Below are 23,938 nucleotides of genomic sequence, written 5' to 3'. Positions count from 1 at the left end.
TGCAGACGAACTCGCTAAGAACTTCAATGAAAAAATTGTAAACCTACGCAACACGCTACCTCAAGACAATACCAATATCGAAAACTTCTTCAATGGTCTGGACCCAACATTTGGAGAATACCCAGCAGACCGAACCTGGGCAAACTTCTCTCTCCTCACCGTCGAAACAGTTACCCAGGCGATTAGTAGACTCTCCACTACAAACTAGATTCTTGTCCCAGCTACCTAATACAATCCGCCCCTGACCGCTTCATAGCAGACCTCACATCCCACCTAAATTACATGCTACAGCAAGGCCTCTTCCCTAAGGAAAATGGTAACATCCTACTACTACTATTACTACTATTTAACATTTCTATAGCTCACCCCATTACCAAAAGACACCAAGAAAAATACAAACGATATCACTAATTACCATCCAGTAGCATCCATCCCACTGGCAATCAAACTAATGGAAAGCATGGTAACCAAACAACTTGACAATTACATAAACAAATTCTTAATATTACATGAATCACAATCTGGGTTTCGCCCCCTCCACAGCACTGAAACAGTACTAATTACCCTCCTAGCCAAATTCAAGCAGGAAATAGCAACAGGCAAAAGAATCCTTCTCCTGCAATTCGACATGTCTAGTGCATTCGACATGGTAAACCATAATATATTACTAAAACTACTAGATTACTTCGGGACTGGTGGAAATATACTTAGTTGGATCAAGGGTTTCCTAACCACAAGAACATATCAAGAGAAATCAAACTCAAGCATATCATCACTGTGGAAAGCAGACTGTGGAGTGCCGCAAGGATCACCACTATCACCGATCCTCTTTAACCTAATGATGACCCCACTAGCCAAGTCCCTATCCAACCAAGGCCTTAACCCTTTTATCTACACAGACGATGTCACAAAATACATTCCTTACAAACACGATCTGACAGAAATCACCAATGAAATCAAGCTCAGCTTGAACATCATGGACTCATGGGCAAATGCATTTCAACTAAAACTCAATAAAGAAAAAACACATTGTCTCATCTTCTCCTCCCAATACAGTGCGGACAACCCCTCAAGTATCAGCACCCCAGATTACACCCTCCCTATCTCAGACAGCCTGAAAATCCTCTGCATTATACTGGACCGTATCTTAACACTAGAGAGCCAAGTGAAATCCACAACAAAGAAAATGTTCCACTCAATGTGGAAACTCAAACAAGTGAAACCATTCTTCCCGAGGGAAGTATTTCACTACTTGATGCAATCAATGGTACTAAGCCACTAGACTACTGCAATGGAATTTATGTGAGATGCAAAGAACAAACCTTAAATAAACTTCAGACTGCTCAAAACACGGCAGCCAGGCTTATATTTGGAAAACGTGATTTGAAAGCGCAAACCCCTCCGTGAAAAACTACACTGGCTCCAAATCAAAGAACGTATTGCTTTCAAAATCTGCACCCTGGTTCATAAAATTATCTTCGGCGAAGCCCCAGGATATATGACAGACCTTATAGACCTACCAACCAGAAACACACCCGAATCATCACGAACATATCTAAATCTCCACTACCCAAGCTGAAAAGGACTTAAATACAAATCAACTTACGTATCCAGTTTCTCCTACATATGCACAAAACTGTGGAACGCCTTACCAAAAGCCTTGAAAACAACATACGGCCACCCAAACTTCTGGAAATCACTAAGAACTAACCTGTTTCAAAAGGCATATCCTACCAACCCAACTTAAATGCCTGAACTCTGCAACACAGCAAAACTAAAGTATGTAATGGACATAACACAACTCTTACGCTTTACGATTCCCTAATGTGACCGTTCCACTTCCACATGAACCTTATCTTACCACAACATCACTTTGTATTTGGTCACACCGGAGTCTGCGAACGCCTCTCCGGTATTATGGAACCACATTGAGCCTGCAAATAGGTGGGAAAATGTGGGATACAAATGTAATAAATAAATAAATACCACATGTTCAGAAATCCATAGCCATTAGTATAGGCAGTTATTCAAAGATTATCACATGAACACCAGAACAGGCATCCATCACATTGCAAAAGTAAAGAACAACTTCCACAGAGTAGCCTACTACTACTACTACTATTAAACATTTCTATAGCGCTACTAGACTTACGCAGCGCTGTACAAATTAACATGAAAAGACAGTCCCTTCTCAACAGAGCTTACAATCTAAATTGGACAGACAAACAGACAGCTAGGGGAAATTGCAGTGGTAGGGGTGATAAGTGAGGGTGTTGAGTAAGAGAGTCATGGTTAGGAGTCAAAAGCAGTAGCAACGAGGTGGGCTTTAAGACATCCAAAATGTAATGTTTATTTCCTAACATAGTAACATAGTAGATGACAGCAGAAAAAGACCTGCACGGTCCATCCAGTCTGCCCACCAAGATAAACTCATATGTGCTACTTTTTGTGTATACCCTGCCTTGATTTGTACCCATCCTCTTCAGGGCACAGACCGTATAAGTCTGCCCAGCACTATCCCTGCCTCCCGCCTCCCACCATGGCTCTGGCACAGACCATATAAGTCTGCCCAGCACTATCCCCGCCTCCCAACCACCAGCCCCGCCTCCACCACCGGCTCTGCCACCCAATCTCGCTAAGCTCCTGAGGATCCATTCCTTCTGAACAGGATTCCTTTATGTTTATCCAGACAGCAAATGTACAGATCCTATGTTGCACAGGCCAGCATGTTTGAAAACATAGTGAGATTAATAAAAATGCTACCAGCAATAAAGAATGACAACTTGGACGCAGCAGCTCATAGGTTTACTTGCTTTGCTTTGAGTGTACGGGGATGACGCCTGCGCGCGGGGAACGGGAAACTTAGATTGATCTAATTGGATGACGTCAGTTAGTCTCTTGTCTATTAAACCTCCCAGTCCTTGGGCTCACTTATGCTGTCTCCAGTTCTCAATCTAACCTCCTTAGTTCCGGCCATCTCTCTGTGCATTCTAGCCTCATTCTGGTGCTCAAATAGCCTCTGTCGGTGCATTCAAAGCCTCATTCTGTTGCTCCAGGAAGCTCTAATTAGTGCGTTCCAAGTCTCACTTTGGCGTCGACACCTAGTTCTTTAGTTTCAGTCCCGAACACACAGCATATGTTTCTTTTAATGCTACTGAATACAGCTGGTTTACAGACTGGTTCTGTATTTTCTTCAGCCAGCTACTTATGTGGCACAATGAAGGAAGGAACCGAATGCATTTTAGGTGCGGCTATCTATTCGTATTGGTTCCAGGCTGGATGCCTGTGATTGGTTCATCGACCACATGTACAAGGAAGGCGGAACTGAGGTGGTGGGCATTGGGCAATGGATGCTGCGCTTGTGCTCGTTTCCAATAACAACGGATCAGTGAATGGAAGCGATAAGGGGCCGAGTTTTTTTCCGCCGTCGATCGCAGAGTTCGGACACGATCCGCCTCAGGAAAAGAAAATCCACGCTGTACAGCAAAGAGGCTGCTAACACCGTGCATGGGAGAGGTAAAGAGGCATTTCCACTAACACCGATTTATAACCCCAAGTTCAAAGTAAAGGCCCTCAACTTCAGGAAAGCATTTTATTATTAGCATTTGCTACCAGACGCAGCGCTGAACACCTGACACAGAGAGACAATCCCTGCTCAATAGAGCTTATGATCTAAAATACAGACAGACAAGACAATTAAGGGTGAGGGAAGTATTGGGTGAGAAGGAACAAGGGGAGGACAATTGAGCAGAGGCTAGGAGCCAAAAGCAGTGGTGAAAAGGTGGGTTTTCAGCATAGATTTGAAAACAGGTAGAGGGCATAAGGCATCGTGTACTACATTCCTTTCACTTGAGATGTATGTAAAAAAAATAAATAAAAAACTACATCAAATGTACAAAGGAATGCTTAAATGCTGCTTCCCATAATGGAAGGAAAGGCCAGCAACTAAGTGAAAGTTGTATAAGATGTTTCTTTTTATACACATTGAGCCAGTACTGAACGAATACGCGTTTGCTCTGTACGTCTTGTGTATGATGTCCTGTAAAACAATAGTATTTACTTCTGGTCCTCGAGGTCTGCAGATGGTTGGGTATTCAGGCTAGCTCAAATGAATTCATGAGATTCATTAGGAATACCTTGAAACCTTTAGCTATTTGTGAAGCATCAGTGAATACCATGGTTTTAAAAGTCCAGCAAAAAATAAAAAAGATGGTTAAGGCGAGCTTTCAAGAGCAACAAGCTCTCTTCTTTGAACCTGGGAAACTGAGGAACTGAGTTCAATTCCCACTTCCGGCACAGGCAGCTCCTTGTGACTCTGGGCAAGTCACTTAACCCTCCATTGCCCCATGTAAGCTGCATTGAGCCTGCCATGAGTGGGAAAGCACGGGGTACAAATGTAACAAAAAAAACCCAAAAACCTCCAGTATAGGGAAGGGGGAGTTACTCCCCAACCCCACCAAAAATGTATACTTTCTGCCAACTTTTGCTAATGGCTGCTTTGACAGTTCATCCCCAGTGCACTCGCCCAATGGAACAAAACATATGCTAGCTCTTCTTTTTCCTCTCCATGGTGATATTACCAACTGCACAATCTGGTTGTTTGCCCGCCAGCTCCCTGGTCAACCACTTCTGTGTCTAAGGCCCTGTGAGCTTGAGCTTCATACTATACATACTCCCACATTATTTTTTTTTTAGTCTTAATATTTTTATTGATTTTGTAATAAAGAGAGAACATTAATAACAACAATTGTACTACAATATGATATTTAAATTGAGTTAAAATTAAAAAAAAAAAAGACACCTTAAAGTATGTAAGCAGGGACTGGCCTTCTTTGTTAAACTGTACAGCGCTGCGTAACCCTAGTAGTGCTCTAGAAATGTTAAGTAGTAGTATAAAGTTCATGCATGTGACACATGGTAATAATATACATGAAGAAAAAAAAAGTACAATATACATCTCTCACGTCAAGAAAAAGAACAGCAGAGTGGTATGGGAATCAACAGCTCAACCTGAATGAGAGCTACAGAAAGCTATGGAAGCAATAGCAGTTGATAGGGAGAGTGCAGTGAGGAACACCCCCCCCCCTTTTTTTTTAACTGCAGATGCTTCTATGGCTGTTCTGATGACCACCTTATGAAAACATATGTAACTCCTGGGTCTAAGTAATTGATTCAGTGGGCATTCTGCACTAATCAGCACAGCTACATTATTACTGTGTGCTAACTGGTCAGCGCAGGATTACCGTGTGAGCCCTTACAGTGTACAAAATGGAAGGGGTGGTAACCTTTATTAATGGTCGTACACTAATGGCAATATTAATGCAGGGGTCATTAATAACAACAACAAAAAAAAGGAAAAAGGCCATTTCCATTACATAGCTTCTCACACTATTCCAGAACCTGTGTTTCTGGTTCCTCTGTGGTTGATCGTCGGTTAGTTGTATCCATCATCCAGCAAGTGGAGAAAGAGAACTGAGCTGAGACATATCTCTTGGCATCCACTCCAGCTCCTTAGTATTTTCTATCTCCAACAGATAGATGGACACACTTTTCAGACTCTGGTTCTATTTGGTCAGCTGGTCCCAAGTTGAGGTTTGCCGGTGGCTTGAGGCTGCAGAGTTATATCTGGAGGTCTGCAGATCCCTGTCTGTGGTGTCCTGCAACGAATTGACTTCTTCCATCCCTTCACCTCCCTCCTGTTTCCTGTGGAGCTCTCCTTTTCTAGCACAACAACCTTTAAACAAACAAACCAAAAGAAAAGCCTTTCACATCTGTGGTAAGACTTGTGGAGACTGTGAGCTTGGGGGGGGGGGGGGGGGGGGTGGGGAGTAGCCAGCAGTGGTAATTTCTACTAAAGTTTAACTTAGAACCACTTGCAAGGCTGCAAGTTCTTCTTGGTGCAGAGGAGGGATCCTGACTCGCTGCTTGGGACACATTGTGCTGTGCTAGTGACAGTCGATGTGAATGGTGACTGCTGTGGTGGCAGGTAAGCAGTGTTCTCACTGTCCGGTGTCAGGGTGTTCCACTGTGTGCAAGCATCCCATTGGATGCAGAGGAAATGGTCAATGGCAGCACATCTTCGGATTTGGTGTAGCATCCGAATATGCTGGGATCTTCGGGCTCTCCTGCAGGGCCGGTGCGTACTTTGACGTAAGAGAGCGCAGAAACGGGCACCATTTTGTCAGGGCCAACTGACAGTGAGGAACAGCTTCTGGCTGATTACGCGCAGAGCATAGCTGCCATTTTACAGCTCAAGGTCCGACAGAGCATTCAGCTGTATCGGGATCTTTGTTTTCTCCAGAGTTTATATTGCTTTTACACCAGACCTATTTACTGAAGTAGGGACAGTAAGAGTTGCTGCAAGGTGCTTCAGTTTCTTTCCCCTCTGTCTTTCGTTTAGACCTCCAGGAGTGGGCAGATGAGGTTATCTCTGCTTCTACCTATTTATTGATGTGGCCTTGTCTAGTCAGAGGAGCCATCGTTGAAGGAGGCATTAGAGGAGAGCTCCCCGCTGAGGAGAGGGATCATCCGACAGTACTGAGGAGGTTTCATAAAGAGGAGCTCAGTGAGGCACTGGCAGCGCTTTCCTTTGAAGTTCTTTCTGCTTCAGTGTCAAGAGTTCCATATTCATCGATCATGAGGGGGCTTAGAGGTCTTTCTAAAGCCTTCCCGATGTACCTAGACATTCAGGACCTGATTACAGCAGAATGGGCCTAACTGGACACGGGGCTGAGAGTGGGAAGAGTTTTGGCTCGTCTTTACCCATTAGTTCCAGAGAAAGATAAATTGTAGCGTCCCAGAATGGGCTCTGTGATTTTGGCGGTGACTAAGAACCTTGCCAGTGGAGGAGGGCATTGTCCTAAAAGCCCTATAGGATAGCAAGCTAGAAGGCTTGCTGAAAGTCTCTGAAGTGGCCTATTTGAACCTTCAAGCAACAGTGTGCACCTCATTAATGGCAAGAGCATACCTGAAGTGGCACCTGCAGTTGGCAACACAAGACGGGTACCAAAATGTCCAGCTGGAATCGTGGTTGGCCTGCTTGAATGCTAGTCATGATATGTTTCGGCCCACAGTATATCTTTGGCTGTCACAGCATGTCAGCAACTCTGGTTGCGGCATTGGGCAGCTGATGCAGTGTCAAAATTGCATCTAGTTAAACGTCCCTTTCGGGGCAAGTGGCTATTTGAAGAAGATCTCAGTAATGTGTGGAAACTAAGCTATAGCGGTTGCTGGAGGATAATCCAAAAGCCTTTGGTGGTCCATTTTCAGGGGGCTCATTCATGTATCCTATTCAGACAGTGTGGTGGCAACAGACAAAGTTGTCTATTGTCTGCAGTTGTGTTGGGTGATCAGTTTTCAGAAAAGCAGACTAACTTAATCGCAGACGCTGGAATATTTGGGTATTCTATTTGACAGCATGGAAGAGGATCTTCCTCATGAAACACAAGAGGTTGAAGCTGGTTTAACAGACTCGTTTCTCCTCAGTCAAGGCAGGCCCAGGGTTTGGGACTAAATCCAGGGTGTGGGGTTAATGATGGCGGTGATGGAAGTGGTGCCATGGGTAAGGGCTCATATGCAGTCATTACAGGAATCTCTTCTCAACTGCTTGTCTCTGGTGTCTGAGAAGTATGACTTTCATCTTCAGTGGATGCTGGTTTCTAGACAGAGTATGCAGTGGTGGTTGTCACCCAGGAATTTGACTGTCAGAGCTCCCTTTCAGATAACACAAAGGGAGGTTGAGACAATGGATACCAGCAAGTCTGGTTGGGGAGCTAATCAGAAGTTCTATCTGGCACAGGGCACCTGGATGGAACAGGAGTCTCAGTGGCTGATAAATTGCTTGGAGCTCAGGGCAGTGTGGAATGCCTTATGTGACTTTGCTCCCTTTCTGTTGGGGGCCCTGGTCTGAGTTTTCTCCAACAATGCAATGGCATTGGCTTATATCAACAAACATGTTAGGACCTGCAGCTATCCGAATGTGGTGGAGGTGGCCTCCCTCATGAGTTGGGCAGAGAAAAATCTCTGCTTGTCAGCAGCTCACATCACTGAGTCCTTTGAATGTAAAGGTGGACTTTCTCAGCAGGCATTCCATGGACCCGGGAGAATGGGAACTATCCAGCCAGGGTTTTCAGCTAATAATGGACCAATGGGGTTCTCTGCTGCTGGACTTGATGGAGACGACAAGGAATATCAAAGTGCTCAAGTTCTTCAGCCATTGGAAAGAATCAGGCTTGATGGGACTCGATGCCCTACTGCAGCCCTGGTTGGAGACACATCCAGTGTATGTCTTCTCTTCTTGGTCCATGGTAGGCTTCTTGTTGAAAAAGATTGCATTGCACCAGGGTCGAAGAATTCTTATAGCCCTGGATTGGCCATGGAGGACATGGTATGCAGACTTGATTTGACTGCTGGACAGGGGTCCCCTTTGTCTTCCGTAGGTACACGGTCTACTGAAATAAGGTCCGGTGCTCACTGGGGATTCGTGCCCCCATGGTCTTAAGACTTGGCCATTGAAAGTGCTCAGGTGAGATGAAAAGGTTATTCTGATTTGGCCATTGCTACATAAGAACGTGAGTAGCCATATTGGGTCAGACCAATGGTCCATCTAGCCCAGTATTCTGTTTTCCAAACAGTGGCCAAGCCAGGTCACAAGTAACTGGCAGAAACCCAAATCGTGGCAACACTCCATACTACAAATCCCAGGGTAAGCAGTTGCTTCCCATGTCTGTCTCAATAGCAGACAATGGACTTTTCCTCCAGGAATTTGTCCAAACCTTTTTTAAACCCAGATATGCTAACCACTGTTACCACCTCCTCTGGCAAAGAGTTCCAGAGCTTAACTATTCGTTGAGTGGAAAAGTATTTCCTATTTGTTTTAAAAGTATTTCCATGTAACTTCTTCTGGCTTAAAACGCTCTACAATGGGAATGTCATATGTGAGGATGTGGAGAACATTCTTGTGGGTAGATTCATACACCATGTTCAGAGTGGAACCTTAATTTAGTCCTTCGGGCTCTTCAGAAGTCTCCTTTTGAGCCATGCTGGAAGGTCTCCTTGAAAGGTCTTAGACTAAAGACAGCGTTATAGGTGGCTGTTGCGTTGGCATGTAGGGTTTTAGAGCTTCAGGCTCTCTTGTCAGGATCCCTTTCTTTGCTTTTTGAAGGCAGGGATCTCCCTGCACAGGGTTCCTTCCTTTCTTCTGAAAGTGGTATAAGCATTTCATCTCAACCAGTCTGGTGCTTCCATCTTTTTGCACAGAGGACAAAGAGGCTAGGTATTCGTCTGTGAAGCTTCTCGATGTGCGTAGAGACGTTATTAGATATCTGGAAGTCACGAATGAGTTTTGCAAATCGGACAGACTGTGCTTTTTAGTAAACAAAGGCTTGGCCTCATGGCGTCAAAGCCTGCAATTTCTAGATGGCTGAAGGAAACTATAGCATCAGCTTATTTGCTTGTGCAGAAGCGGGTTCATTCTATGGTGTATAGTGATATCCTGGGCAGATATTTTCAAGGCGGTGACATGGTCGATGCTGCTTACCTTTACCAGGCACTACAGAGTGGATGTTGCAGTGCCCTCAGAAGCCAGTTTTAGGGCTTCAGTCCTCAGGATGGTGGCGCTAGGATCCCACCCATTCTAGGGATTGCTTTTGAACATCCCACAGGTTCTGGAATCATGGGAAGCTACGTAATGGAAGGAGAAATTAGGTCTTTCCATTAGTCCTTCCTGCCATTCCAGAGGCTTGCTCAAGGTTTCTGAGATTGTTTAGTTGGCACAGAGTAATGGGTTAGATAATAACAGTCACCTTGCTTGGTGCTTCCTTCATATCTCTTGTTCTCTATAAGTTGTCCAGAGATGAGAGAGGTCCACACGTTTGCTTGTCTGGTTAGTGTTAGGTTATCAAGTTGTTTAAGGTTGTTGTACTTATTCCGAGTTTCCCATTACTGCTTGTCTATGTAACTATTGAGGATCTGAATTGGATGCCAAGAGAGATATGTGTCAGCTCAATTTTCAGTTCTATATCTCCACCTGCTGGTTGATGAACACAACTATCCCACAGGTTCTGGAATAGTGTGAAGGACTAATGGAAAGAAAATCAGTCCTTTCTCCTTTTATGGCTGTGCGGGAAAAACCCATACAAGGGCATGCCAAGTCCACTTTTAACCACAGCTTAGTAAAAAAAGACCCCATATTTTGTTTAAAGTTTTTTTTTTTTTTTTTAATGTCAAGAGCTGGATATCATCCTTGATCAGATCTTTTCCATTAAGGTAAGCTGCAATTGCTTTCTTTCAGGTTTTTTTGGTGAAAACATTTATGTGCTCTTGTTGAGTGCAGCTTTTCGAATACTCAACTGCTTTTTGGTTCAGACAAGCTTTGTTCCAGATGAGTATTGGCAGTCACTGGAAGTGGCTCATCACATGACTTTCAAATATCCTTTAGTTTCTTTACAGGTTGTTGCCTGTCAAGAGTTAGATAAAAATCATCTTTCTTTCCTCTGCTACAGTTTTACCATTCAGTGTGGATGTTTTAGGCATGATCTTGTATTTTCCTCATTGGTTATTCCCCCACTGACCTCTCTACTTTACCTACAGGAACCATTAGTGCCTGTTGAAACAGGTTCCCTGTTTCCTCTATGCCAGTCATTCTCAGACCTGTCCTGGGGAAGCCTTGGAGGCTCATTTTCAAAGCACTTAGCCTCCCAAAGTTCCATAGAAACCTATGGAACTTAGCCTCCCAAAGTGCTTTGAAAATATGCCTCCTAGTCAGTCAGGGTTTCAGGATATCCACAATGAATATGCATGAGAGTGATTTGCATGCAAATCGATTTCATGAATATTCATTATGGATATTCTGTAAACCTTATTAGCTGGGGTTCCCCCAGGACAGGTTGGGAATCTTTTAGACCATGGAGAGAGGACGCTCTTGTTCACTAAAGTTTGATCTGATATAACACCTTTTAAAATTGGCCATATTTTCACAGTTTTTCACTAAAATTATTTATGCAAAATATGTAATTAGTCCAAATTGTTTGTTTCATGCGTGTGTGGACACCCAGCTGAAGATATCTCTAATGAATCTTTTTTGTTTTTGTTGTTACATTTGTACATCTAAAATTAAAATCAGTTAATACTCTTTCTACTCTGTTTTTCACATAGACTCTTCCCTGCTCTTCCCACTGCATGCCACACATGATACTCGGTTAGATGAACAACTATCTTCTTTATTACATTTAATGAATAGTTCAGAATTGCAGCTTGAGTAATCTCCTGTTTACCAGGCACAGCCTAGGGATGCTTTGGAATACTTATCTGCTCTTATTCTGAATATAGAGGTGCTTCATTCTTTCCTGCAAGCAAATAATCTTCTTATCTTTAATACTTTATATATTCTCCAGTAGCCCTTTCATTTCTTAGTATACACACAAATACAGGTATAAGTGGAAAAAGACTGTTTTGGCAGTCTGGGATGTCTATTATCTCATAAAGCCTGGAGTTTGATTCTTAATTATTTGTGATCCTCTAATATTGGTGATTTGGGGGGTCCCTTGCCACACACTAGTTTTGGTTACGGGTTTTTTTGTTTTGTTTTTAAAAAGGGAGATGTTGGGCATTTAGACTGATTTGTACGTGAGTTTGAGAATCTGGGGAGAACAGGGTCTACTCCTTGGGTCTTTGTTCGGGGCTTCTATGGCCTTTGTGGTTCTTTTCTTACAGCAAACCATGTGCTTTCTATGTGTCTTATTCTAATTCATTGTTGGGAGAGGGGTGGGATAGCCCTTTATTGGGGCCTATATTGTTATCTTGCACTTAAGTGTTTCCTGCTGGCTTCATCACATATGTTTCAATATGGTATAGAGGAAGGGTAGGAGGCGGGCAGTTAGGGATGGGTTTGAAACTGTAAAGCACTTGAATGTTTGCGGGTTTGCAATGTCTTTTGTTCAGTAAAATTGTTTCACACTATATACATGTCAAGCTGATGAACCAAGCTTACTTTTTAGCTATATTTCCTTAACAATATCAATTATGGCTATTTGACCTGGGAGTGGAACGAGGGATTAAGAGGATACGCCTACCCCCTTGTTTTCGCAAGTATCTATAAAATACTGGACCTGCTGAACTCTGATAAAACTCAGCTCCTGGTGAGTGTCTCTAAATAGTGAAATTGTAAGCAGCATATTTCTGGTATTGCTTGAAAAAAGAACCAACTGAAAGTATGACCTTCTACATAGCTGTGGTTTACCCACCACCCCCAGCTTTTCAAATTGGAACATGCCAGCTTTGCCCCTTCCTAAGTCCACTAGTAGATTTAATTCTGCTCTTAGGTATTAGGCCAGAGGGCTCCTTCACTCCAGCTCAAGGTGGAGGAGGCATTCAGAACCATAAGTTGCAGTGGGCCTGGGGGTTTCTTTTCAATATCATGTCAGGTAGCCTGGTTAAAAGAAGATGTACTTCCATTGGCGAGGCAGATGTGCTTAGGCAAGTGCATACTCTGCTAAAGGGTAACTGATCCCTGCTTATGCCCCCCTCCGCTGTGCTCACCCAGAATTTGAAAACCAGCAAAGTCAAATGTTCCCCCCAAGGCTTCAGTTCCACACAAAGGGGTCCTTGTACTAAAGCGCATTAACAGTTGGCATGCACTAAATGCCTCGCAACCCATAGGAATACAGTGGGCTGTGCAACATTTAGTGTGTGCTAAATCCTTTAGCATGCCTTAGTAAAAGGACCCCCAAGTTTGGTTCAGCTCAATCTAGCTATTTAAAATTTATTAAAGGGGAAACATACAAACTGAATCACACATATTTAATACTAGCACATAAATGTTTATTCATATAGAATGAGGGCTCATACGTTTAGGAAGATTGTTTATTGCGACCAAGCTAAACAGTTCTCAAAATAATAAGCGTTTTCCAGTGGACAATGCTAGGAAAAGGCCCATGTGTACATTTGGTTTGCAGTGGTATTTTAGACAGCTATTGTATGTATAGAGCAGGGTTGAGGGTTGCCCAACCTTTTTCTATCAGTGACCACATTATATATTTTGTAACATTCAGGGGTCCAAAACATCTCTGAGAATCACATATGTACCTCCCCCCACCGTCACCCATTCTCTGTGTGCTCCCTCTACTGTCACCCATTCTCTCTGTGCACCTTCGCCATTGTCCATTCTATGTGCTCCCCCACCATCACCCATTGTCTCGCTCTCATGTGCTCCCCCACCATCACCCATTCTCTCTCTGTGCACCCCTACTGTCACCCATTCTCGCGCTCTCATATGTGCTCCCCCTGCCGTCAACCCGTTCTCTCTCGCTCTCATGTGTGCTCCCCCTGCCGTCACCGTCTCTCCGCTCTCATGTGTGCTGTCCCCTGCCGGCAACCCGTTCTCTCTCGCTCTCATGTGCTCACCCTGCTCTCTTGTGCCCGTCACCCCTGCTCTCTCTTATATGCAAACTGCTCCCCCCCCCCCCCCTTCACCCAACCTTGGTTCATTTTCATATCGGTTTAGCATAAAGTATCAGAGGAAGAAAGAACTGGAAAAAAAAAATGAAAGTCCTCTCGTTTTAGTTAGACTCATGGTGCCTCACTTGGCTTCAGCTGCGAAGTCCTCCGGTGAGATCCCTGCTTCCCTTCTGTGACTCCTTTAACTGCGAGCTTGAGCCACACAGTGGTGGAAGTTTGAGTTGGGTCTTGCCACACTTGAAACCGCGGGACCAAACGTCCGGCACCCCGTGGCTGAAGCTCGCAGGAGTTGCAGAAGGGAAGCAGAAATCTCATTGGAGGAAATGGTGTTTCTACTGACCTTCTGCAGGCCATAAAAATTAAGTTGGTGAGCTGGGTTGTGGCCCATGGGTCGCAGGTTGGACAGGACTGGTATAGAGTTTCAGCTAAATGCCACTGGGTAATGGCAGTTCATTTTGGTCAAGAAATTTGAGTTTCATTGTTATACGTTGTAAGTTTATACTATATTGTAATTCTCTGGGCTATTCCCAGTTCTCTTTATTATGTTATCTGCATTGAACTTAGCAGGTATATGCAAAATATAAGTAAATAATGTAATGTGTTAGTAGCTGAAAGTACTCTTTTGATCACTATGTTGTTATTTCATGACCCAGTAACATAATACAGAGATTTAAACTTTTTTTTTTTTTTTTTTTTTTTGCTTAAGTAGATTTGGGCACCTAGACTTGCACAAGCTCTTCTATCAGCTCTTGCAGATGTGAAGATTTACGCCTTAATAAGGCACCTGGAGAATGCAGAAACTGCAAAGTGGGTGGTAAGTCTGAGCCCTCCAGTGTTAAAATCTCAAAAAAAAACAAAAAACCCAAACTGTTACGAGAGAAACAACCAAAGGCTGTATATAGCCACCAAAATACCTTGAAACAGTATTTTAAAAAATACAAACAAAAAACATATGTATATATTTTTTAAAGTTTGCATTAACTATCTTCCTCTAAGCACTCAAAATGCTGTGGAACTTGTGAAATAGCCACAGTGAGCATTCAATGGCTGGCATAGCGAGGTCTCGGCATTTGCCAACAAATCGGTTATGAAATAGCACCTTCTTTTTATTAAAATTTGGAAATATGCAAATAAAATTTTGACGTCCTGAATTTATGTATTAGGATTTATTTACTACCCTTTAACAAATTCACCCCAAGTCAGTATACAGCAAGAATAACCCAAATATTTTATTGTTGTACTTGTTATTGCCAAAAGGTAACCGTTCACATTAAATCCCGGCAATGGCACATGGCAACTGCAAATGACATTAGCACCCAACCTAAATAATAAAAAATGCCCTATTTTTTTGGATGCGCTATAAATGACTTAAGAGTGCGGAGAAGTCCTGCATTAAGACCACCTGAGCCCTTTCATAGCACATTTTAATAAAAGAGCCCCAAAGTCTCTTGAGTCCTGTGTTCATATTGTTTAGTTGGTCCAAGCAAAATTAGGTGTGTCTGATCCATGGTCCACAGAACAAACAGTAAACCAACAAACGTAGAGAACTGTAGCAAGGACTTTAATTCTACCAAATACATTTATGTCTGATGTGGCTGGAGAAACCCTTGAATACTTGCTGCAAGAATTCACATAGACTGTTATTCTTGAGAGAAGTGTGCTTTCTGATCCTAAATTTCTAGTTATGCCTCTGACACAGCCTTTGGCGAAACGTGGCTACGTCAGGCCTAACAGTATTTGGTAGAATTAAAGTCCTTGCAAAAACCTCTCTCGGTTTGTTGGTCTGTTGTGCTTGCATCGCAGATCTTCTGCCTCCCTTGTCTTTCCTGATCCATGATCCATACAGGCGAGAGGTCCTTCAGGTATACGTTTTGAAATCTCCCCAGCATTAGCTGAGAGTATTTAGTATTGTGCAGATTCAGTAGCTGAAACTTATATGCTCCTTTTCTGGTTTGATTATGGGCTGACCGTGAGGCAGCATGTCTGCCCTCTCCATGACCGCTTTTATCTTGGATAATGTAGTGCTGATCTCAAGTGTCTCAGGCAGCAAGTCACCAAGATGTTCTGTTTATTCACAAATACTACCATGGTTGAAGTGGATTGTGAGGTCACAATAACATCCTGACTGGCTTGGTGTAGCAAGCTGGCTGTTGCAGCACAGTACCTGACACTTGTGTTCCAGTTTCATCCCTCCTTCACTCCTCTTCAGAATATGACCATCACTTCAGAACAGTGCTGCACCTTTTGAATGTAAATACTTTACACGGGAGACCTTGCAACAGTGGCGTATCCATTCATGGTGCATGTGTTGCATAAGCACTTCCTGTCAGATGGTTTACCTGCATTCTCCCTTGGGCAGGAGGGAGATACAGATAAACTGTCTGACGTCTCTCACTTCCCTTCCCATCAAAGTTCTGCAGTTCCTCTCCCCCCCCCCCCCCCCCCCCCTTCAAATCACCTCTGCTCTAGTCTTCGCCTGAGCAGCGGCACTCATAGGCTGCCTTCCCCGGGACCTTCTCTCACTCTGAACCGTCCCTATTTCTGACACAACTTCCTGTTTTATGAAGGGTGGGACAGTTCAGAGTAAGAGAAAGTCCTGGTGCAAGAGCAGGCAACCTATGAGTGCCAATGCCTGGGCAGGACTGGAGTGGAGGTCATTTAAAGATATGGACAGGTGGGAGGCAGGAGCTGCACCTCCTGTGAAAAATTCCTGGGTACGTTGCTGCCTTGCAGCCCTGTGTTTTTTTAAGAGCTTTAGCCACAGATACAGTGTCAGAATATAATTTAATGACTGTATCAGAATCTAAGCCTGTTTTTTTTTGTTTGTTTAATGAACAGTATAGTGTACAGAAACTCTCATCAACTTACTACCACAATCAAATCAGAATGAGATCTATATCCCTGTTTGGTATAGTGTTCTAAATATGGGCCCTATCTCATAAGCTATTTTTCCTTTAGAAACAGAAATCCTTTGGTATATAGCCCCATCAGTTTGCTTTTACCATGTGTTTTGTTCAAATATTTTCACATTTCAGATTTTTGTAGTTTAGAATTCTGGAGACAGCATGCAATAACATTATTATTGAAATATTTCACAAAACCTTTTATCTTTTCACTAAAGTATTTTGCCAGCTGTGCTCCTGGTTTACTTGGTATTGTTGCACCAGGACATTAACAAACACCATGGAAACTGTCCTTACCATCTTTGCCCTTTACTACTATCCACTACAAGGATCAAAGACGAAGAGCAAGTAAGACATTTTTATTAATTTTATTTGTATGTGTAGCACTAGTCAAACTATAGGGCAGAACCTTTGAAGATACACTGACAGTCTTCCCACTGCACCCTTTCCTGGGGCTTCCACAGGTGACACTAGGCCCAGGCATATTTAGGGGAACACTTAGAATTAACATTGCGTAGACAGAAACAAGGCAACACCCTGCCCCCCCCCCCCCCCCCCCCCCCCCAGCTTACCACTGCCTCCTTGCTTCACTTCCTGAAGTTGTATGGACTTGGGTTCCTTGTGCTGCTGTGTTTTGTTTTTGTTTTAACTTTATACCCCTGACAAGACAGGGCTGCAGAGGGCAAGGCACCTCCAGTCACTACTGGGATATGGACTGTGGCCTGAATCCCAAGAGCACCCAGGCCACCAGACTCCACCACAAGGGAGACACAGACCATGGACTGTGCCCTGGGAAGTCAGGCCTGCACTAGGGACCTGCTACACCATATGCCAGAAGTAGAGACATACTAGAGAATTCCAGGCTGCACCAGACCTTATACCTGTGGTGTAATGGAATAGTGCTGTTTCTGTACCTTCATCTACTGGTATGAAGAGACTTGTCTGGACTGGATTAGTAGGATGAAAAGGAAAAAGGGTTTAGACAAATTCTGGAGGAAAGGTCCATAAACCATTAACAGCTAAGTAGACTTGGGAAAGTCATTGTTTTTCCTGGGTCTAAGTAATGAGGAGCTGATCTACTTTTTGGAGTCCTGTCAGGTACTTGTGACCTGGATTGGTCAGTTGGAAACAGGATGATGGTCTTGATGGACCTTTGATCTGAATCTGACAAGGTGCAAAAGATCAACCTTGAGTTCACTACCAAGCCACCTTCACCCCTCAACCCTCTACCAACCAACCCTGGCCTCTTTCTCCTCCTTCCCTGAGATCACCGAGGAGGAAACTGCCCACCTTCTTTCCTCCTCAAAATGCACCACTTGTTCCTCTGATCCCATCCCCATCAACTTACTTAACACCATCTCTCATACTGTCACCCCCTCCATCTGTCATATCCTCAACCTCTCTCTCTCCACTGCAACTGTCCCTGACACCTTCAAGCATGCAGTAGTCACACCTCTCCTCAAAAAACCATCACTTGACCCTAACTGTCCCTCCAACTACCGCCCCATCTCCCTCCTACCTTTCCTCTCCAAAATACTTGAGCGTGCCGTTCACAGCCACTGCCTTGATTTTCTCTCCTCTCAGGCAATCCTCGATCCACTTCAATCCGGTTTTCGCCCTCTACACTCGACAGAAACAGCACTCTCTAAAGTCTGTAATGACCTGTTCCTTGCCAAATCCAGAGGCCACTACTCCATCCTCATCCTCCTCGATCTATCTGCCGCTTTTGACACTGTCAATCATGAGTTACTTCTTGCCACACTGTCCTCATTTGGGTTTCAGGGCTCTGTCCTCTCCTGGTTCTCCTCCTATCTCTCCCTCCGAAACTTCAGAGTACACTCTCATGGATCTTCCTCCACCCCATCCCGCTCTCTGTTGGTGTTCCCCAGGGATCTGTCCTTGGACCCCTTCTTTTTTCAATCTACACCTCTTCCCTGGGCTCACTGATCTCATCTCATGGTTTCCAGTATCATCTTTATGCTGACGACACCCAGCTGTATCTCTCCACACCAGACATCACTGCGGAAACCCAGGCCAAGGTATCGGCCTGCTTATCCGACATTGCTGCATGGATGTCCAACCGCCACCTGAAACTGAACATGGCCAAGAACGAGCTTATCGTCTTTCCACCTAAACCTACTTCTCTTCCTCCGCTCTCGATCTCAGTTGATAACACCCTCATCCTCCCCGTCTCATCTGCCCACAACCTCGGAGTCATCTTTGACTCCTCCCTCTCCTTCTCTGTGCATATCCAGCAGACAGCCAAGACCTGTCGCTTCTTCCTCTTCAACATCAGCAAAATTCACCCTTTCCTCTCTGAGCACACCACCCGAACACTCATCCATGCTCTCATTACCTCTCGCCTTGACTACTGCAACCTACTCCTCACTGGCCTCCCACTTAACCATCTATCCCCCCCTTCAATCCATTCAGAACTCTGCTGCACGTCTTATATTCCGCCTGAACCGATGTACTCATATCACCCCTCTCCTCAGGTCACTTCACTGGCTTCCAATCAGATACCGCATACGGTTCAAGCTTCTCCTTACCTACAAATGCACTTAGTCTGCAGCCCCTCATTACCTCTCGACCCTCATCTCCCCTTACGTTCCCGCCCGAAACCTCCGCTCACAGGGCAAATCCCTCCTCTCAGTACCCTTCTCCACCACCACCAACTCCAGGCTCCACCCATTCTGCCTCGCCTCACCCTATGCTTGGAATAAACTTCCTGAGCCCTTACGCCAAGCCCCCTCCCTACCCATCTTCAAATCCTTACTCAAAGCCCACCTCTTCAATGTTGCTTTCGGCACCTAACCTTTATACCTTTCAGGAAATCTAGACTGCCCCAATCTGACGACCCCTACTTGACTGTTTGTACATTTGTCCTTTAGATTGTAAGCTCTTTGAGCAGGGACTGTCCTTCTATGTTAAATTGTATAGCGCTGCGTAACCCTAGTAGCGCTTTAGAAATGTCAAATAGTAGTAGTAGTAATTAGTATGCTATGTTCTTAAGTTATTCACAACTACTAATACAGATTGCTTTAGAATGCTAACTCACCTTGAGCTCAGATTTGGAAAAGGTAATTAAATTTAAAATCCAAATCCTAAGATTTGTTTCTTGGTTTCAGATGCAAATATTTAACTTTGGTAGCTCTCGCATTTGTTATCCGACCAACGGCTGTCATTCTGTGGATCCCTTTCCTTGTCTTCCATTTTTTCCACGAACAGAGGAAGCTGGACCTTCTCCTGCAGCACTGCCTGCCCATTGGGTAGGTAGAAATTATCACCAGCTCTAGACTAGTGTTCTTAATGTAAGATTGGAAGATAGACTGGTTCTCGTTATGTAGCACTTTAAACCAAAACACTGTACAGTATGTCGTAGATATTGGATGATATATGTACAACAATGTATTTTAAAAAACTAAAGATATGACCGCCTTTAGCAGAGCTAAGTCTTGCCAGAACTTGTCTAATATGTATTCATACATTTTTTTTTTTTGTTAAGCCTAGATAGGTTCTTTCTACAGAGAATATTCTGCCAACCCCACCTGTAGAATGGCAGTGAAAATCCTTCAATGACAGTGGGATAATGTCCTTTTGTAAAATGTGTTCACAGAATCTTTTCTGCTCACGTGCATACAGTATGAATGTAATGTCCTCTTTTAAAGCTGGGTCTTTCAGCAGTATAATGCTCCTGCTGTACTGCTATGGTGAAAAGAATGCCATATAACATAGTAAATGTTGGCAGAGAGACCTGCACGGTTCTTCTAATCTGCCCAACAAGGTGGCCAGGGTTGTACCGTGTTTCCCCGAAAATACGACATCCAAGACCTAGTAGAGGTCTTGCTGCAATTGTAAAATATAAGGCCTCCCCCAAAAGTAAGACCTAGCAAAGTTTTTTTTTTCTTTTAAAGCAGGGCCGCCGAGAGCCGGACAAGGCCCCCCCTGCACCCGCCCTCCGTCGCTCCCGAAAGTTGGAACTAACTTTAAACGCCTCCTTTCACCAAGTTCGCACTCGCAGCAAGCAGCAGGGCAGGCCACTCCTTCCTTCCGTGTCCCGCCCTCGCCTGATGTAACGTAACGTCTGCGAGGGCGGGGCACGGATGAAGGAGAGATCTGCCCTGCTGCTGCTGCTTGCTGTGAGTGCGAACTTGGTGAAAGGAGGCGTTTAAGGTTAGTTCCAACTTCCGGGAGCGATGGGGGGGGGGGGCGGGTGGAGGGGGGCCCGGCGACCTCGGGTGGGGGGGCGACTCCAATGTTTCCCCGAAAAAAATAAGACATCCCCTGAAAATAAGACCTAGCGCTCTTGGGGAGCAAAAATTAATGCAAGACAGTGTCTTATTTTCGGGGAAACACGGTATCTGGCACTCTGCACAGATTCGTTGTTGTCAAGTCAATTCCAGCCTTGATCCTATCTGTCTTTACCATTTACAAGACCCAGACCACTACTATATTGCAGCTTGCTGGTTTCACTGGGAGTTTGTCATCCAGATACTGGCCAGAACAAGTCATGTTTAGCTTGAGAGACTTCCTATGCCAAAGCCTGGGTTGTGCCTTCAGGCTTGACTTTGATATCTTAAATATAGTTAGAAGCTGTTTCATGTTACACACTTTTTGGGGTCTGCTTAATGGATTAATTAATATATTTGGTTTCATACACAGAATACATATTTTAATGATTGCTGACACTGTGGTAAGGTTTGTCATTCTTTTGCAGATTTGTCACTTTGGGGCTTTCTGCAATAATAGACCGCGTATATTTTGGTAAGGTAAGTTTAACTTCTGATTTCATAAACACCACAAGATGGAGAAGGGAAGGGGTGTCTTTGCACTGAAAATATGTACACAATCACATTTAATAATGACTTCTGATGAACATAAAGGCAGGGACCATTCTAAGAGCTCATAGTAGCATATATTCTAGTATCAGTTGGTAATGGTGTAGATTGTATAAGCTGAGGACACACTTGTGCTTTCCAGCAGCGGGAGAGCCTAGCTCTGTATACCACTTTTCAGATGTCAGCATTGCATGTTATTAAGGAAAATATTTATCTTTTAATTTGCATTTCAAATAATTTTAAACAAGCATTTACTTGCAAAAATAGAAGTATTCCAACTTACAGGTAAATCAAGAAAAAGGAAAAAAACAGAACAGTAATTAAAAACATAGAAATATGACGATAAGAGCCAAGTGGCCCATTCAGTCTGCCCATCCTCAGTAACTACTAACTCTTCCTTTCCTAAGGGATTCCACATGCCTGTCCCACTCTTTCTTAAATTCTGACACAGTCCTCGTCTCCTCGACACCCGCCGGGAGGCCATTCCACACATCCACCACCCTTTCCGTGAAAGAGTATTTTCTTAGATTCCTCCTAAGCCTGTTTCCTCTTTTCATCGTATACCCCCGCAATCCTGAGTTTTCCTTCATTTGAAAAAAGCTCCATCTCCTGTACATTAATGCCACTGAGGTATTTAAACGTCTCTTATCATATCCCCTCTCTTCCAGCTTATATATGTTGAGGTTCCTAAGTCTGTCCTTATATGCGTTATGAAAGAGACCGCTTACCAATTTTGTACCTGCTCTCTGGACCAACTCCATCCTGTTTCATTAGAAGGTAATTTTATATGTTAATTGGAACCTGCTTAGACTGTTTGTGATTTGGCAGGATAGAAAATTTTAAAATAAATTTCTCAGTATAAAAAAAACAACTCTGTACCAAATAATAATTCCCCACTGCTTCCCAAACATTTATCCAATATGATCCCCATTTTAACATTTAAAAATGTATTTGACCCTAGCTAATGATGAAAACAAAACAGACCTGCAGTCCTCTCCCATCTCTTATCCACTTCCTCCCCCTCACTGATCCAGTGCATGAAGACGGTGGCAGTAGCAGTCAGCATAGGGCTCATAGCCCCCTCCCCCCCTATGTCTAACAGGAAGCCCTCACAGGAGGACGAGTCAGGGCCTGTGAACATTCATCGACTCCCAGGCCTCTTGTTGATTGTCACTGCTGGGCAGAGGACACAGTAGAGGTCCAGAGAGAGAGGAGTAGCCATGTTTTTGTGACCCCCCTCCACTGATGTGACACTATTTGGGTCCCAACACACAGTTTGGGGGCCACTGTCCTACAGTGATGAAGCATACATAGCTAAGAGGGTTAAAAAATATGCATAATATTTGACAATTTTTAGAATAACGTGTATGGAAATTTAAAAAGGAATCTTGCCTTTTTCCAGTTGACATGTTTTAATTTTGTGTTTCATATGATAATTGTTAGGATCAGAACTGGATACTGGGATAAAAGTGGTAATATATTAACCTTGCACGTCTTGAGCAGCAATCACACCTATCCCAGGTTCTGAACCAGTTGACTGTAATAGCATTTGGCAAAATTAAACATAAATGAGATTGTGAACATCTCAGAACAATATTTTCACTTTTTACTTTAGTACCAACCCCCCCCCCCCCCCCCCCCCCAATTTATATGTGTATAGTTGACTAGAAGTAAGAAGGAATCTGAAGAATGCAAACATCAGCTGGATATGACCATTATCTATGGGATTATTCAGTTAATGTTCTTCATAACACACCCGCATAACTGACAGCACAAGTTGCCATTTTGATCACCTTTGCCTATTGCGCCACAGCTTGCTCCCTTGTGTTCTCATCTCTGTTGTCTCTTTACTGACTTCATGTGTGGTACACTCAGGGAACATTGTCAGACTTGTGAGTTCTTGTACCAAGTAGAGCGCTGCTGAGTCCGGTAAGCAGACCCGGTTCTGTTTGGCGGCCGGACAACCCCGGGTTTCACCTGCGATGACTGCCGTTCCCCAGAGGTTGAGCTCCTAGTTGCGGACAGCCTGCAGGACTTACGAGACGAGGCTGGACGTGTCTTAACGTATCGGCCAGTCAGGCAGCAGACACTGAGGGTGGTCCAGGTGGAGGCAGCGTTGAGCAGGCAGGCAGCGACCGAGAGAGTAACTAGGTACGGGCAGTGCCAAGAGGCAGGCAGCAGGCGAGAGAGTAATCCAGGTACAGGCAATGTCCAGAGGCAGGCTGGCAAGAGAGTAATCCAGTACAGGCAAAGTCAAGAGGCAGGCAAGAGAGTAATCCAGGTACAGGCAAAGTCAAGCAACGAGGGACAAGGTAGCGAAGAAGCAACAACAGAGCAACATAAACACCTACCAAAGTAGAAGCCAAAGCACTGACGCAGGGAAGGGTTCCACAGAAATAGTTCTGGCATTAGGCATCAACTGGATACAGCTGAGAAGGAGAGCAGTCATTGGAAGAAGGGGAACAAGGGAAGCAGCCAGGGACCCAGTAGGGAAGGAGCAGAGGGGACAAGAGAGAGCACATAGGTTAAGGGCTGAGAGAGAACCAACCAGGACACTACTCACGGGGAGCCAATCCCCATGGAGCAAGGAGGCGGGGCAGAGACGCCAGGACTCTCCCAGCCAGCATCCCCAGGGGAGAGGAGCAAAGCCCCGGAGAGAGAGAACTGCAGGTTGAGGGTGCCAGCAGGTGTGCGCACGCAAGCTGACGAACAGATGCCAGCGCACACTGTTGAAGGGAACCC

General features: G+C 44.3%; 1 protein-coding gene across 1 annotated transcript in view; it reads left to right on the top strand.

Moving 5' to 3' along the window:
- The first annotated feature begins 3,108 nt into the window (after positions 1–3,108).
- Positions 3,109–23,938, top strand: part of PIGB (phosphatidylinositol glycan anchor biosynthesis class B) — a 54,571-nt gene continuing 33,741 nt past the window's right edge. Inside the window, exons 1-7 of the mRNA XM_030189151.1 lie at positions 3,109–3,516; positions 10,292–10,427; positions 12,020–12,137; positions 14,165–14,273; positions 16,577–16,706; positions 19,487–19,627; positions 21,076–21,127. Of these exons, the coding sequence (XP_030045011.1) occupies positions 3,393–3,516; positions 10,292–10,427; positions 12,020–12,137; positions 14,165–14,273; positions 16,577–16,706; positions 19,487–19,627; positions 21,076–21,127 (810 nt within the window). The 5' untranslated portion in view covers positions 3,109–3,392. The remainder of the gene's footprint in view (positions 3,517–10,291; positions 10,428–12,019; positions 12,138–14,164; positions 14,274–16,576; positions 16,707–19,486; positions 19,628–21,075; positions 21,128–23,938) is intronic.

Source organism: Microcaecilia unicolor, chromosome 1 (assembly GCF_901765095.1).
Source record: "Microcaecilia unicolor chromosome 1, aMicUni1.1, whole genome shotgun sequence".
NCBI classification, from domain to species: domain Eukaryota; kingdom Metazoa; phylum Chordata; class Amphibia; order Gymnophiona; family Siphonopidae; genus Microcaecilia; species Microcaecilia unicolor.
The sequence above is the reverse complement of the archived record's forward strand: the minus strand, read 5'-3'. Positions and strand labels throughout refer to the sequence as shown.